Genomic DNA, 17,406 nt, shown 5'->3' on the forward strand with positions numbered 1-17,406 from the left:
AAAAAAAAAAAAAAAGGTGACAACTTTTGTAAAGTCATTATTAAAAGCGAAGTTGGGCCAGGTATGGTGGCTCATGCCTGTAATCCCACCACTTTGGGAGGCCGAAGCAGGAGGATGGCTTGAGAGTAGGATTTTGAGACTAGCTTGTGCAACACGAGACCTTGTGTCTACAATTTTTTTATTATTATTATTGAGATGGAGTTTCACTCTTGCTGCCCAGGCTGGATTCCAATGGCACGATCTCGGCTCACCACAACCTCTGCCTCCCAGGTTCAAGAGATTCTCCTGCCTTAGCCTCCCAAGTAGCTGGGATTACAGGCATGTAACACCACGCCTGACTAATTTTGTATTTTTAGCAGAGACGGGGTTTCACCATGTTGGTCAGGCTGGTCTCAAAGTCCCAACCTCAGGTGATCTGCCTGCTTCGGCCTCCCAAAGTGCTGGGATTACAGGCGTGAGGCACTGCCCCCAGCCTTTTTTTTGAGACCGAGTTTCACTCTTGTTGCCCAGGCTGGAGTGTAGTGGCGCAATCTTGGCTCACTGCAACCGCCACCTCCCCGGTTCAAGAGATTCTCCTGCCTCAACCTCCTAAATAGCTGGGATTACAGGCATCCACCACCCACCCAGCTAATTTTGTATTTTAGTAGAGACGGGGTTTCACTATGTTGGCCAGGCTGGTCTTGAACTGCTGACATCAGGTAATCTACCTGCCTCGGCCTCCCAAAGTGCTGGGATTACAGGCATGAGCCGCCATGCCTGGCCTACAAATCTTTTTTTTTTTTTTTTTTTATTGGCTGTGCATGGTGGCATATGCCTGTAGTCCCAGCCACTCTGGAAGCTGAGGTGGAAGGACTACTCAAGTCTGGGAGTTCAAGGTTACAGTAAGCCGTGATTGTGCCACTGCACTCCAGCCTGGAAAACAGAGAGAGACCTTGTCTTGAAAAATTAATTCACTAGTTAATTAATTCACTAACTAATTAAAATAAAAGGGAAGTTGCAGCATTTGTTCTTAAGAGGAAACTGTGCTTTAAAAGTAATAGCTACTTTCTTCTCATAAGCAAGAGTGGCTTTAATACACTACCTATGATAATAAAACAAATCTAAGTTTTGTTCATTTCCTTAGCATTATAAATTTATTAATATACTACTAAAAACATTTTAAGTGCCTAGGACTTTTATAGTACAATCCCTGAAGCCAGTATACACATATAAAATAAGTACTTAGTCAATAGTCCACAAACATGAGTACCTACTAAGTAGTGTTTTATAAAAATAAAGGCTTGTGGCCAGGTGTGGTGGCTCACACCAGTGATCCCAGCACTTTGGGAGGCTGAGGCCAGCGGATCACCTGAGATCAGAAGTTCAAGATCAGGCTGCCCAACACAGTGAAATCCCATCTCTACTAAAAATACAAAAATTAGCTGGGCATGGTGACACATGCCTGTAATCCCAGGTACTTGGGAGGCTGAGGCAGGAGAATCGCTTGAATCCAGGAGGCAGAGATTGCAGTGAGCCAAGATCGTGCCACTGCACTCCAGCCTGGGTAACAGAGTGAGACTCCATCTTAAAAAAAAAAAAAAGCCTGTGAATGAGTGAATGAGATGATAACCAAATTATGTTATAACAGCTATAGTATTTATATTGTCACAAAAAAATTATTCAAAGATCTATGACTTTTAAAACAATCTACATTCATGTTAATAAAAACCTTATGATAGGCCAAAATAACTGACTTGGATCAAAATATATTGCAAAGCAGAGAACCCACTAACAATATCTAATATCACAAGCAGAGATGCCATCTCTGAGGAGACCAATTAGAAAAAAGCACCCCTTCCTCTGAGTAGTCCATCCCACCAAAGTCCATCCCTGTGAAGCACAGGGTGAATTTTAGCCAACTCACAACCCTTGGACACAACTACATGCTCCACTCCTGCTCAATATTTTAATAAAAAAGAAATCATGAGCTGGGCCTGGTGATTCACACCTGTGATCCCAGCTATTCAAGAGGCTGAGACAGTGAGGTGATCGCCTGAGCTCAGCAGTTCCAGGCTGCAGTAAGCTATGATCATACCACCACTGCACTCCAGCCTGGGTGACACAATGAGACCTCATCTCTAGAAAAAAAAAAAAAGTCCTTTAATTGCATCTAAATCATTACATTAAACTTGTTTTGGTTTATATGAAAAGACTCAGAATCATTTATTTATGTGTAATCTCTAGTCACCATATATTTTTTGAGTGGTCACAGCATATTAAGTACTATGGTAAGCCCACTGGGGTTCACAAAACAGAACAGTACTTTAACCCAGCAGTACTTTAACCCTCTGGAAAGTTTTAACTAATTTAGATCATAGACATTTGCATTAACGATATGAAACCCATACTAATTCACTGTTGGGCATGAATGTTATAGTATCTACTAAGAGTAAACTGCTCCGGTGACTTACATTTTTTAAAGTAATTATTTTATTTTGAATATGGTCAGCTCCAGCCCCATTCCCCTTACTTTCTCCCCACAGGTAATTTCCATCATGTGCTTATTGTTTACTGTCCCCATACATGTCCCTAATACTTTACTTGTATATAAAGAGCATTTTTTTTTTTCAATTTTGTACAAGAGTTCAGAAAAAAAAATCAAATCATAACAAAGTTGACTTGGCTTCTCTTTGAGCCTCCTGGATCACCGTCTATCTGTGGCTCTGGCCAGTCCTGCCTCTCCACCACAAACATTGTTTTAGTTCTCCTAGGCCTCCGCCTGTCTCCCAGCCTGAACTCCATTTACACATGGAGTGTGAACACAAAGTTAGAGTGAGGCTGCTTCAGGGCCCCAGGCCCATGCATCTATCCAGACTTCAAGTGGAGTGTAGGGCTTCCAGGGCAGAGAGGCGTAGGAGGGGCAAACCCTGCCCAGGCAATCTTCACATTGGATAGGGCATCAAACAGCATCCCAAGGGCTTGCCCTCCCCTTCCACCCAACTCTAACTCTGGTGAAGGGGGAGCAGCTGTCACCAGAGCCTATACTGGTGAAGGTTGCGGCTCAGCACCGAACGAACATCAACGGTGAACCTGAGGGCATCCAGCATTGGGAGCAGGTTGAAAAGGGTTGTGTCACTGGGGTCACTGAACCAGGATATGCTGGTGATGGCCTTGTCTGGATGGCTCCTGTAAGCCACTGGGGAGTTATCCAGGATCACAGTGCTGGAGAGGTCACTGTGGACCACAGAGAGGTGCTTGATGTAGCTGCCCAACTCCAAAGTGCAGTGCTGTCTGTAGTATCTCCTCTTAAGAATACTTCTGCTAATTGTCCAGTTAATCTGCCACAACAGAGCCATAGATCTCCATGCTTGCTATAAAGACCACCAGCTCCCACCACTGGCTCACCACTTCCAAGAAGAAATCCACATGGGGCCTTTAATGTACAAAAAAACGCACAGGATGTTTGTCTATTACCACCTTGAGGATGAAGTCAGGAGGCGTTCCACGCCAGGACTGTGAGCCTCAGGACCCCAGCATGGTGGGAGTGAATAAGCGTCTCATCCGGATCCAGCACGAGGATATTCCTCTTCACCTAACCGATTCCGGGACAAGAAGATAAGGGGAGGATATCATATCGAACAGTTTGCTGCTGAATTACCGTGCAGATCTGCCACCACAAAAGGGTGGAGAAGCTCCAGAGCTTGTTGGCGAAGGCCACGAACCTGCGCAGCCCCAGCAGACACCACGTCCGCATCATCCTGATGACCCTGGCACTGCGAGCACCACCGGCCCCGGGGGGTCCCCCGCGGCACAGCTGCGTCAGCTCCCCGTCGCCCCGTCGCCGGGAGGGGGAACGGCAGCCCTGAGTGGCAGGAGAGGCTGCAGAGAGGGGCACGGAGCAAGCGGCTCAGAAAGTGACCCCTGGCAAGGTTTTGGAAAGCCCAGCGGAAACCGGGAGCTGGCGGACAGGCATGTGCAGCCTGAGGGGGCCCACGTGGGCTGGGAGCGGCTCAGACGGCTTCCGGAAAGTTGCGGGCCAAGACACCTCGGGCTAGCATTGGGTCCTCAGAGATCAGGAGGGAAGGGGAAGGATAATTGGGAGAGGGGACAGTAGGGGAGGGAGCAAGGATGAAGGGGGAAGGGAGGGGGGAAAGCAGAGTCAATAGCTTTTTTTTCTTTACAGAGAATTAAAGGTTATGTAAAAGGCATCAAATTCTACAAATCCTTTTGAAACTTTTTCTTGTTCATTATGCCTTTTACATTTACTCACGTTAATACATGTCATTCTTTTTTAACGTGAATCCATCACCTAGCTTCAAGACTCAATCTATTCTTTCCCCTTTTCTGTGCAAGAGTAATATTTATTTAAACTACTGTATTGTGTCCCATTATATGAAATACATACAGGAATTTTGTTTTGTTTTGTTTTGTTGAGACATAGTTTCGCTCTTGTTGCCCAGGCTGGAGTGCAGTGGTGTGATCTTGGCTCACAGCAACCGCTGCCTCCCAAGTTCAAGCGATTCTTCTGCCTTAGCCTCCCGAGTAGCTGGGATTACAAGCGCCCGCCACCGCGCCTGGCTAATTTTTGTCTTTTTAGCAGAGAAGGGGTTTCGCCCTGTTGGTCAGGTTAGTCTCGAATTCCTGACCTCAGGTGATCTGCCCGCCTTGGCCTCCCAAAGTGCTGGAATTACAGGTGTGAGCCACCACACCTGGCCAACAGGACTTTTTTTTTCAATTTGACAACTGATCTATGATTAGAGGAGCTGCTATGGTTTGAATGCTTATGAAACTTAATCCCCAATGTGGCGGTACTGAGAGGTGGGGCCTTTAATAGCTGATTCGGTCATGAGGGCTCTGCCCTCATAAATAATCTATTAATGGATTAATGGGTTCATGAATCAATGGATTATCATGGGAATAGGACTGACAGCTTTATAAGGAGTGGAAGAGAGACCTAAACACACTCAGTACCCTTATATGAGGTCCTGCACCTTCTAAGAATTCAGCAGACTCCCCACCAGCAAGAAGGCCCTCATTAGATGTAGCCCCTCAACCTTGGACGTCCTTCTCATCCTCCATAACTGCCAAAAATAAATTCCTTTCTTTATAAATTATCCAGTTTCAAGCCAGACATGGTGGCTCACAGCACTCTGGGAGGCCAAGGCGGGCAGATAACTTGAGGTCAGGAGTTCAAGACCAGCCTGGCCAACATGGTGAAACCCCATCTCTACTACAAACACAAAGATTAGCCAGGCGAAGTGGCACACAACTGTCCCAGCTACTCGGGAGGCTGAGTCACCAGAACTGCTTGAACTCGGGAGTTGGAGGTTGCAGTGAGCTGAGACGCCACTACTGCACCCTAGCCTGGGTGACAGAGTGAGACTCTGTCTCAAAAAAAAAAAAAAAAAATTACCCAGTTTCAGGTATTCTGTCGTAAGCAACAGAAAACAAACCACGCCAGGAGTCTAATACATTTACATGTATTATGATTATTTCTTTCAAATTATTTTGAGTTTTCTCTTTACTGACAAAGCATTTCCTTTTTTTAACTTTTATTTTAGGTCAGGGGAACATATGAACTTTCATTACACAGGTAAACTGTGTGTCACGGGGGTGTGGTGCACAGCTTATGCGTCATCCAGGTAATAAGCACAGTAACTGATAGGTATTTTTTTCTGATCCTCTCCTTTTTCCCACCCTCTCCCCTCTAGTAGGTCCCAGTGTCTGTTGTTCCTCTCTTTCTATGTGTTCTCATTGTTTAGCTCCCACTTATAAGTGAGAACATGCAATATTTGGTTTTCTGTTCCTGCATTAGTTTGCTAAAAATAATGGGCTCCAGCTCCATCCATGTTCCCACAAAAGACATAATCTCATTATTTTTTATGGCTGCATAGTATTCCACAGTGAATATGCACCATGTTTTCTTTATCAAATGTCACTGATTGGCATTTAGATATTGTGAATAGTGCTGCAATTAATATTCACATGCATGTGTCTTTATGGTACAATGATTTATATTCCTTTGGGGATATATCCAGTAATGGGATTGCTGGCGTGAATGGTAGTTCTGTTTTTAGCTCTTTGAAGAATCGCCAGACACTGCTTTCCACAATGGCTGAATTAATTTACACTCCCACCAACAGTGTATAAGCATTCCCTTTTCTCCACAACCTTGCCAGCATCTCTTATTCGACTTTTTAATAATAGTCATTCTGACTAGTGTGAGATGGTATCTCATTGTGGTTTTGATTTGCATTTCTCTGATCATCAGTGATGTCGAGCTTTTTTCATATGCTTGTTGGCTGCATGTATGTCTTCTTCTGAGAAGTTTCTGTTCATGTCCTTTGCCCACTTTCTAATAGAGTTGTTTTGTAAATTTAAGTTCCTTACAGATGCTGGATATTAGACCTTTGTCAGATGCGTAGTTTGCAAACATTTTCTCCCATTCTACACGCTGTCTATTTGCTCTTTTGATAGTTTCTTTTGCTGTGCAGAAACCGTTACATTTAATCAGATCCTATTTGTCAATTTTTGCTTTTGTCGCAATTGCTTTTGGTGTCTCTGTCATGAAATCTTTGCCCGTTCCTATGTCCAGAATGGTATTGCCTTGATTGTCTTCCAGAGTTTTTACAGTGTTGAGTTTTACATTTACATTTAAGTCTTTAATCCATCTGCAGATGATTTTTGTATATGGCGTAAAAAAGGGGTCCAGTTTCAATTTTCTGCATAGCCAGCTATCCCAGAACCATTTATAGGGAACCATTTATTCCCTATATGAATAGGGAATCCTTTCCCCATTGCTTGTTTTTGTCAGTTGACAGACCATTTCTTTAAAGTGCTCCATTATTATCTTCAGATTTTCTTCCAAGCACTTGATCTTACCAAAAGTGTCACTAAAAGATTTTCAGACTATAATCAAAGCCATTACTTCCTCAAATGGTCCTTAAATGGTCTGTTAACTGAAATATCAAAGCATTGTAGCTGTCCAATTATGCAACGAAGTTTGCACAGGCAATTAAACTACACCATAAATGCTGTCTTATCAACCATGACTATACAATACCATCAACTAAAAATGCATTCTGATTTCATATGAGGAAAAAAAAAATACCTCCATTTTCTTTTTCTCTGAGGCCTAGGTCTGAATTTATTTAACCTACTTAATACCTACAATGTACTTTCAATATGAGGGCTCTTGAATTTCTTCAATTCTGAAACATTTTGAGCTGTTTACTCTTCAAATATTACTTGTCCCTCCATCTCCTCCATTTTTTTCCTTCTGAAATTAGTATTAGATGAATGTTGGTAACGTTTGCTTCTCCTACTATGCTCTGGGTAAGGTCCTTCCATACTATCTTCAAAACTCATTCTTTGACTCTATCAAGTCTAAAGTTTCTTTTCTCTATTGCTTTTTAAAAAGCTCAATAACCATATTTTTCATTTCTAAGTTTTCTAATTAGCTGGGTTTTTTTCTATCTAGTAGATTGTTCCATTACGTTTAATTTCTTAATCTTCTTTAATGTAAGTTTATGTTTATTTGAACATCCTCAAGACATATCGTTTTTGTTCATTTTTTATAAATTTAAATTTCATCTGGAGTAAATTCTTATTCCAATTATTGAATTTATTGGTTGCTCTAGTATTAGATTTCTTAGGTGTGCTCTACAATTTTGGTTGTTTGCTCATTCAGAAGAGTTTTTTTTGGATTTTGCCCTCTTTTCTCTTCTCTCTCTCCCTCCATCAGTACTGCTGAACATTCATAGAATAAAACATAAATAGTACCTCCTAGAATTGTGTTATGCTTTACACTTTATGCTCACCCATCCCCAAGCAGTTTTCAGGTTATCTCCTGCCACCCCTCCAAGGCCCCAATTTCATTTCAGTCTTATGAAAGTAATTTTTAATTACTTCCCTGCAAGAATATTGTAGATATGGCCAAAATCGTCATGAAATGGTTCTTTGGCTTGATTTCAAGTCAGGATTATGTCTCTGTATCTGTGTCCCTAAATCCCCAACTTCCAATAAGGCTTTAGTTCTTGTCAGCAACCCAAGAGCCTTCTTTTCTCCCTATCTATAGTTTTAGGCAATGACTCAGGCTCTTTGTACCTCATCCCAAGAGGGGAGCTTTTAGTCCCTTTTGCCACATAAGAGCCAAATTCCACTGCCCACTTTAGGACTTTTGAGTTCAACAGCTTGCATAATCAATCTCTACGTGCCATTTTGGATTTCTCTTCTATTCTGGTCCACAGAGATAAAATATTATTCTTTCTGGACCCTGTTATTTTGTTGTCCCTTTTTATATTTTATTCATAATTGCTATGTCTGAAGCAGAGGGTGTTTTCAAACCATGAATTTACTGTGTCTCATTTTTACCCCTCCCAATTTTTACTATACAAATCCAATTTTTATTTATTGTAAACAATATATTGCTCCAAATTCATTTTTTTCATCTGTGACACAGTCCCCAGAAGGTCCTGAGATCATGTGCCTTATTGCTCCAAATTCTAAATCACCTATTTTCATTTTTCCACATTCCCTTCTAGTTTTTTGCCCATGTATAGTCATATATCATATTTCATTGGTTAGTTGTTTAAAATATTTTGGACCTCAGGTATATAGAAATGGATTAATTACATTATCACAAGTCTTTAACAGCCCCTCTTAATTACATGATATTAATTTCTGAGTTGATTTGGTTACTTAGACTTGTAACAGAAGGCTTTCTATCACCATCTATTGTTAAAAATTAACTCTATTATCAAACTTCAACGTAAAACTATTATTCCGTTTAACAGCTTCATCAAAAATAATGTATCTGTGCATTTAAACATGTAAAAGTATATAAATACACAGCTCTTTTACAGTCATAATCATACTATTGGTACACTTTGGTTTTCTTTTTTTACCAGATATTTCAAACGTTTTACAAAGCTTTCAAAATTATTGCTCCACATGGCTCATTCTTAAGTGAGATATACCACATCAAATAAGTAAATGGTTAAACTGTTTTGAAAGGAGAAATAAAAAAGCCACTTTCCATTAAAACATAAATGGAAGAAAAGGTTGTGGTTTACCACAATGCTACATAAATGTGCTCAAAGTCAGCAATAAATCACCACAACACAAGTTTAAAGATTATGTGCAAGTACCTATATCTTTCTAAATATACCAAAATCTTGTTTCAAAACAATTTTACCTCATGGTTAAATTTTACACAAAGTAATTACCCCATCAATTATATTACTACAAAAATATCCTGAAAATGTGTCACTAACATTTTAAAAATCATTGTTTATTTGTTTGGGTGTGGTTGTTCACGCCTGTAATCCCAGCACTTGGGGAGGTCAAGGCAGGCGGATCACCTGAGGTCAGGAGTTCGAGACCAGCCTGACCAACATGGTGAAACCCCATCTCTACTAAAAATACAAAACTAACCGGATGTGGTGTGTCATGCGCCTGTAATCCCAGCTACTTGGGAGGCTGAGGCAGGAAAATCACTTGAACCCAGGAGTCAGACGCTGCAGTGAGCCAAGATTGTGCCACTGCACTCCAGCCGAGGCAACGAGAGCAAAACACCGTCTCAAATCAATCATTGTTTTTTAATGTGCTTGCTAACCTATTGACCACAGACAACATACTTGACAAATCTTGTGTTTTACTTGAGTAAATCACTAGGACTGTAAGGCACAGTGTCTTCACTTTAAAATGAGATAATTTTGAGTTTCATCTAAATATTAAATGCAATTTTGTATGTCAAGGTGCTTTGAAACCACAGATACGTTATTTTATCATGATTACCTTTTCTATTTCTCTTTGTGTAGCTCCTTCTTTTTTCAAACGCTCCTGTTCTACACACTTGGCATTGTAATTTTCCTTGGATTTCTGGAGGGCCTGAGTTATGCTCTGAATGGTTTGGACAGCTTCCAGAGTTCCTGCAACTTCTTCTTTAGTCTGTTTAGTATGAAACGATTCATCAAAATGACTGAACTGTAAAGTATTCAATATCTGACCAATCAATTCTTTAACAAGAAAAAAAACTGATACCTTTTTATGAGATTTTACTTGTTCTTCTCCATACTTCTGAACTTCCTTTATTAATTCTTGCAATTTTCTAACAAGATCCAAGTGACAATTTGCTAATTTCTCTGTAGATGTTTTGAATACATCCCATACTGGTGCAAATGTTCTAAGAAAATAAAAAATATGGGAATAACTTATTAAAAGTAAAAAAAAAAAAATTACGGTTCTAACAAGGAACCAATGGAAACAATAGTGGTATATACGGCAACCTTATTTGGGCAAAAGATGAAACTTAAACACTGAATAAAATGATTGACGGACTGACCTTGAATTTTTTTATCACTGGTTATTTAAAATTGGTTATTTTTATCAATGGTTATATTTTTGGACCTCAGGAATATAGAAATGGGTTAATTACACTATCACAACTCTTACTCCTCTTAATTATATTAATTTCTGAGTTGATTTAGTTGTTTAAACTTGTATCAGAAGCCTATCACTATTGTTAAAATTTAACTGTTATCAAACTTCAATTTAGTATTCTATTTAAAATGCTTCATCAAAAATAAAGTTTCTGTGAATTTAAACACTCAAAAGTTCAATTTTTAGATAATTATTCTTTCCATAATTGTTATGGCAATGAGCACATCTCATTTTAAATGTATTAATTATTTTCATTTTTCAAGGAACACATTTTTTAATACAAATTTTTTAAAGGAAGATCTAATGACAGTCTATAAAATCACAGGAGACATTTTTAATGCATCTTAATCATTTCAATAAAGTTTATCTTAAGTGAGTTTTTAAAGATCACTGTTTAACTACCTCAGAATTTAAATGAACTTAACAGTCAACCGGAATAAATACACTGCATGTGCATAAGATAATATTTATAACCTCAAACACTATTGAATGACTAAGTAGTTTTTAAAAAGGGAAAAAATAAATTTCATTTACTTTTGATTACTTTTGACTACATTGACTGATTCGGCAAGTTCAATTATATTTTCTATCAAGTGAAGAATATATTAATATTCACAGATACTTTTAAAATAAGCATATATTTTACTATGCTTTTGAACTGTTATATCCTCAATAGGAACTTAGAATCCTCAAGAACTCTGCCTAAGTGAACATTGAAAAAGAGGAAGAAATTAACTCACCCAAGTTGTGAATAATTGCTTGCAGATTTTGCTAGTTTTGTCATTGACCTGGAGTATGCCTCCTCTATGGTAGCTCTGTTAAATGAAATATCCACATCATAATATCTCTTGTTTAGTGACCAAAAACAGCAAAGTTATCAAAATACAATTAAAAATGCAAAAACAAAAAGATACCTCAAAAATGACATGTTAAAAATAAGTACATATATGTAGTCATGAATTGCTGGCCTATCTTTAACTGTTCTTTCTGGTACAGAACTAAAATAATTTATATCACACACACAAATTTTTTTGAGACAGAGTCTTGCTCCGTCACTCAGGCTGGAGTATAGTGGTATGATCATAGCTCACCGCAGCCTTGACCTCCTAGGCTTAAGCAATCCTCCCACCTCAGCCTCCTGAGTAGCTGGCACTACAAGCATGCCCCACAACACCCAGCTAATTTTTGTATTTTTTTGTAGAGATGGGGTCTCGCTATGTTGCCCAGGTTGATCTGGAATTCCAGGGCTCAAGCAATCCTCCCACCTCGGCCTCCCAAAGTGCTGAGATCATAGGCATGAGCCACCATGCTCAGCCAGAGAAAAAATTTTAATGGAGTCACAACTCTTTTTATCTTTAGTACCAATGCTTATCTGAACAGGAAATATAAGAGAGCTACTTCTTGTAAGCTGATTCACTGTGATAAGTGTGTCATTTGTATTTAATACTTCCTTGTACTTAGTTTTATTATTCTTCAACATTGTGATGCACATTTAATAGAACAAGAGATTAATGACAGTCATTTGCACAAAATTAAATACGAATCATCAAGTCTGAAATCCTGAACTTCATTCATGGCTTAATTTATTTTGTGATTAGATCTAAAATATTAGCAAATATTTCACACTAGAATACTATGTTTTATATAACTACCATTTAGCATATGAGATTTTATTCTGTAAAAAACATCCATAGCCATTAAATACAGAATTCTAAAAGATATAAATTATACTATAGACATGTCACCTACAAATACAGAATATACATTTTGTATGGCCTCCTTTTTGTTCTATTTTTGAGACAGAGTCTGGCTCTGTCACCCAGGCTGGAGTACGGTGGTGCTATCTTGGCTCACAGTAACCTCCACCTCCCGGATTCAAGTGATTCTCCTGCCTCAGCCTCCCGAGTAGCTGGGACTACAGGCACCTGCCACCATGCCCAGCTAATTTTTGTATTTTTAGTAGAGACAGGATTTCACTACATTGGTCAGGCTGGTCTCAAACTCCTGACCTTGTGATCTGCCCCACTTGCCCTCCCAAAGTGCTGGGATTACAGGCATGAGCCACCGCGTCCAGCCTGTATAGCCTTCTTAACACTACAAAACTTACAGTTTTACCTTTCGCCTGGCTCTTCTCAATGTGTGCTACCCTTAATAGGGGAACATTCTACAACCACCATTATCCCTCCATTTACTTTGATTGGTCCAACTAACTTTCTGCTTCTAATTTCCAAATCCAGATCTTCACACTGCTCTTGCACTAACCCATCTATCTGTTCAATATCCAACTACTCCAAACATAATTAAGATATTTGAACCACCTCAAACTCAGAATTATCTAAACTCATCTCCAAACTCTTCCCCAACCGAATCTGCACAAAAACCAGCTCTCTAACAAAAACAAAATATTAACAGTAACTGCCTCTTACTGATGGTACTGTGACTCTTTCCTGCTCCTTTAAGCTCTTCTGTCATTTTAAAATACTATTACTACAAGAGTAATACTTTGTTCATCCAAAAAAGTTAATATTTATTAGTATATCAATGGGTAAGTTTAACAGCAGGGTAAAGAGGTTCAATTTCCAGTACAGATTAAACATACCTCATCAGCCAGGCATGGTGGTTCACGCCTGTAATCCCAGCACTTTGGGAGGCTGAGGCCGGCAGATCACCTGAGGTCAGGAGTTCAAGACCAGCCTGGCCAACATGGTGAAACCCCATCTCTAATAAAAATACAAAAATTAGCTGGGCATGGTGGTGGGCGCCTGTAATCCCAGCTACTCGGGAGGCTGAGGCAGAAGAATCGCTTGAATCCAGGAGGCAGAGGCTGCAGTGAGACAAGATCATGCCACCGCACTCCAGCCTGGGCAACAAGAGTGAAACTCTGCCTCAAATAAATAAACAAGCAAGCATCTCTAATCAAAATATCAGAAATGCTCCAAAATCTATATATTTTTTGAGGACCAACATGATGCCAAAAGCAGAAAATTCCACACCTGACCTCGTGACAGGTCATGGTCAAAATTCAGTCAAAACTTTGTTTCATGTAGAAAAATTATTAAAATAGGCCGGGTGCGGTGGCTCACGCCTGTAATCCCAGCACTTTGGGAGGCCGAGGTGGGCAGATCATGAGGTCAGGAGATGGAGACCATCCTGGCTAACACGGTGAAACCCTGTCTCTACTAAAAATACAAAAAAATTAGCTGGGCTTGGTGGCACACACCTGTAATCCCAGCTACTCAGGAGGGTGAGGCAGGAGAATGGTGTGAACCCGGGAGGCAGAGGTTACAGTGGGCCAAGATCGTGCCACTGCACTCCAGTCTGGGTGACAGAGCGAGACGCTGTCTCAAAAAAAAAAAAAAAAAAGAAGAAAAAGAAAAATAGTTAAAACATTGTATAAATATTTAAAATATTGTATAAGATTACCTTCAGGCTGTGAGTATATGGTGTGTAGAAAACAAACAAATTACAAGTTTAGACTTGGGTCTCACCCCCAAGATTACTTGTTATATATATGCAAATACTCCAAAATCTGAAAAAATCCTAATTCTAAAAGACTTCTGGTACCAAGCATTTCAGATAAGGGATACTTAACCTGTAATAGCAAATCAGATTATTGACACAAAAACTTTTCTCACTGAGGAAAATTTAGAAAACATGGTAAGTTGAGGGTGGAGGCAAGGTAACTGAAAAGCATTAGAAAACTTAAGGGGCAGTTAAGAATAAAGATCCAAGAGAAGGGTATCCAGACAAGTCAGTCAGGTATGTGGGGCAACTTCTTCCTGGAGGGTATCCAAAAGAGGTCACTGATCAGTTGAGAAATGAAACAGCTTTTCTCAGCCTCACAGGGTAAGGGAGACAAAAATAAAAGAGTTCAGGTCCAGTAAAGGTAGAGAGCATAGAAAAATCCCATGCCCTTCAAGTAGAGACTCCAAAAGAAGAAAAAAAAAAAAAAAAGCAAATTACAGATCTAGAAAATACAACCACCAAATTAATAACTCCTTGGATGGGGTTTAGCAGCTGATTTGATATTCTATATTGAGATTTATACCATAAAAGGGAGATGGAAAAAAAAGAAAAATTAAAAAAAAAAAGAGATTTAGTTAATTAAAAGACAGATGAGAATAATTTATCCAACATTAAAGTTCGGAAAGACAAAAAAGAATGTGAAGAGATGTAAAGGACAAAGCAAGAAAAGTCCAATAAATGAGTAAAGAGAAAGAATGAGTTAGAGAAAATATTTGAGGAAATAATAACAGGGAATTTTCCAAAACTGATAAAAGCACAGATCCAAGCAGCCCAACAAACTTTAAGAGGATAAATTGTTTAAAAACAATTACATCTGGTCCTAGTCACATTATAGTAAAAACTGCTGAAAATTAAAAAGAGAAAGAACAAAATAAAGATATTTTAAAAGCAACCAAACTCTTCCCACCACCAAATGTTACCTTCAAAGAACCAGTAACTAGACTGATAGCTAACATCTCAACTGTAGATAATGGAACGATCTTCAAAAAAACTTAATTAAAAAAAAAAATCTACCAACTGGAATTCCATACCCAGCAAAAATATAAATGAAAGCAAATCCTTAATAAAATAACAGATCTAGGTTATCATCACCAATGGCCACTAACATCACAAAACAGTTATATTTGGATAATATATGCCTCTAGTGGAAGTACACATCACCACCTAAGAAGTATTTTTTCCAAAATACTAGAGGCGGGCGCAGTGGCTAATGCCTGTAATCCCAGCACTTTGGGAGGCTGAGGCGGGGGGATCACCTGAGGTCAAGAGTCTGAGATCAGCCTGGCCAACATGGTGAAACCCTGCCTCTACTAAAAATACAAAAATTAGATGGGCGTGGTGGCATGCACCTGCAATCCCAGCTACTTGGGGAGGCAGAGGAAGGAGAATCGCTTGAACCTGGGAGGTGGAGGTTGCAGTGAGCCAAGATCATGCCACTGCACTCCAGCCTGGGTGACAGAGTGAGACTCAGTCCAAAAAAAAAAAAAGTACTGAATAGAATCTGATCACGCTGCTAGATTTAAATGACAATTTTTAGGAAATTCAGGGATAAAGGAAGATATTTAATAAACTATACATATGCAATTAGCATATTCCAGGATATGGGGCCCTATTAGAACAAATAATCTGGTTTCTTCAACAACAAAAGGTAAGGAGGTGGGTGGCTATAGATTAAGAGACTCAAAAGGCATATCAACCAAGTGTAACATATAGAAATCAGGTCAGGTGCAACAGCTCATGCCTGTAATCCCGACTCTTTGGGAGGCTGAGGCAGAAGGATCGCTTGAGTTCAGGTGTTTCAGACCAGCCTGGGCAACCTGGTGAACCCTCATCTCTACAAAAAAAAAAATACAAAAATTAGCTGGGCATGGTGGTGCATCCCTATAGCCCAAGCTACTTGGGAGGCTGGGGTGGGAGGATCATTTGAGACCAGGAGGTCAAGGCTGCAGCCTGTATGACAGAGTGAGACCCTGTCTCAAAAATAACAACAATAATAATAATAAATTTTTGGCAATAAACCTTAAAGTTTGGATAAAATTAAGACATTCATAGAAAAATAAAACTTTTCAAACTCACAGAACTAAAAAATCTGAATGGTCCTGTAATGATTAAAGAAATTAAACATGTAATTTAAAACCTTCCTACAAAGACAATTTCAAGCCCAGATGGCTTTACCAGAAAATTCTATTACATACATAAGGAAAAAACAATAATCTTGCAAAAATTTTTGCAGAAAATACAATAATAGGATATACTCCCCAATTCACTTTATGAAGCCAACAAACTTTGATACCAAAACCTAACAAGGACACTTAGAGAAAGAAAATGTTCAGGCCAATCTCACTCACAAGTATAGATGTAAAAATTGCACACACAATAGCAGCAAATTGATCCACTAACATATAAAACGAATAACCACATCTCCACCAAATTGTGCTTAGACCAAGAATGGGGAATTGATTTAACACCCAAATTTCAATAATTCACATAATTGACACGCTGTGAGGAGAGAAAAAGAAAAACATATCCCATTACTCACCAGAGAAATGCAAATTAAGGTCACAATGAGATAGATACTACGATTATCAAAAAAGCTAAAATTAAAAGACTGACAATACCAAGAACTGATAAGAACATAAAGCAACTGAAAATCTCAAACAAGAATGGAAGGTGGTGTAAACTGATACAGCCACCTTGGAAAATTCTTTGGTATTAGTCACTCGAGTTGAACATCCATATACTTTATGGCCTCACAATTCCACTCCAGAGTATATACCCAATATAAATGTATATATATGCATACCAGGACATATGTGCAGAACTATTCAAGGCAACATTACTTGGTAATAGTAAAAAAAACTGAAAACAGCAAAAGATCTAGAAGAGTCAACAAAATACTGAAGGAGCAGAACAAAGGTGGAAGACTGATACTCCTCAACTTCAAGACTTATTATGAAACTACAATAAATCAGGCGGGGAACAGTGGCACATGCCTGTAAAATCCCAGCACTTTGGGATGCAGAGGTGGGCAGACCATTTGAGCACAGGAGTTTGAGACCAGCCTCAGCAACACGGTGAAACCTTGTCTCTACAAAAAAAAAACAGGTACTGTCACTTTGAAAGACACTGGGCATGGTGGCATATGTGTACAGTCCCAACTATTCAGTAGGCTGAGGGAGAAGAACTGATTGAGCCCAAGGGGTGGAGGCTGCACTGCACTCCAGCCTGGGAGACAGAACGAGACCCTGTCTCAAAAAGAAATAAATAAATAAAAAGAAAAAAAATAAAGCTAGGGGAGGGACAGCATTAGGAGAAATATCTAATGTAGATGACAGGTTGATGGGTGCAGCAAACCACCATGGCACATGTATATCTATGGAACAAACCTGTACATTCTGCACATGTATCCTAGAACTTAAAAGTATTAAAAAAAAAAGAGATTTAGTTAATTAAAAGACA

The 17,406-nt window shown here is 39.3% G+C and overlaps 1 protein-coding gene and 1 pseudogene across 2 annotated transcripts in view; both read right to left on the bottom strand.

Annotated features, from left to right (window-relative positions):
* FCHO2 (FCH domain only 2) overlaps positions 1-17,406 on the bottom strand; it is a 135,682-nt gene that overhangs the window by 108,080 nt on the left and 10,196 nt on the right. For both annotated transcript variants that reach the window (XM_011996871.1, XM_011996863.1), the window contains exons 2-4: positions 11,163-11,237; positions 10,024-10,165; positions 9,778-9,930 (exon numbers count right to left, since the gene is read on the bottom strand). In XM_011996871.1, the coding sequence (XP_011852261.1) occupies positions 9,778-9,930; positions 10,024-10,165; positions 11,163-11,237 (370 nt within the window). The remainder of the gene's footprint in view (positions 1-9,777; positions 9,931-10,023; positions 10,166-11,162; positions 11,238-17,406) is intronic.
* LOC105551553 lies at positions 2,910-3,736 on the bottom strand (annotated as a pseudogene).

This window comes from Mandrillus leucophaeus, unplaced genomic scaffold, assembly GCF_000951045.1.
Source record: "Mandrillus leucophaeus isolate KB7577 unplaced genomic scaffold, Mleu.le_1.0 Scaffold114, whole genome shotgun sequence".
Lineage (NCBI taxonomy): Eukaryota > Metazoa > Chordata > Mammalia > Primates > Cercopithecidae > Mandrillus > Mandrillus leucophaeus.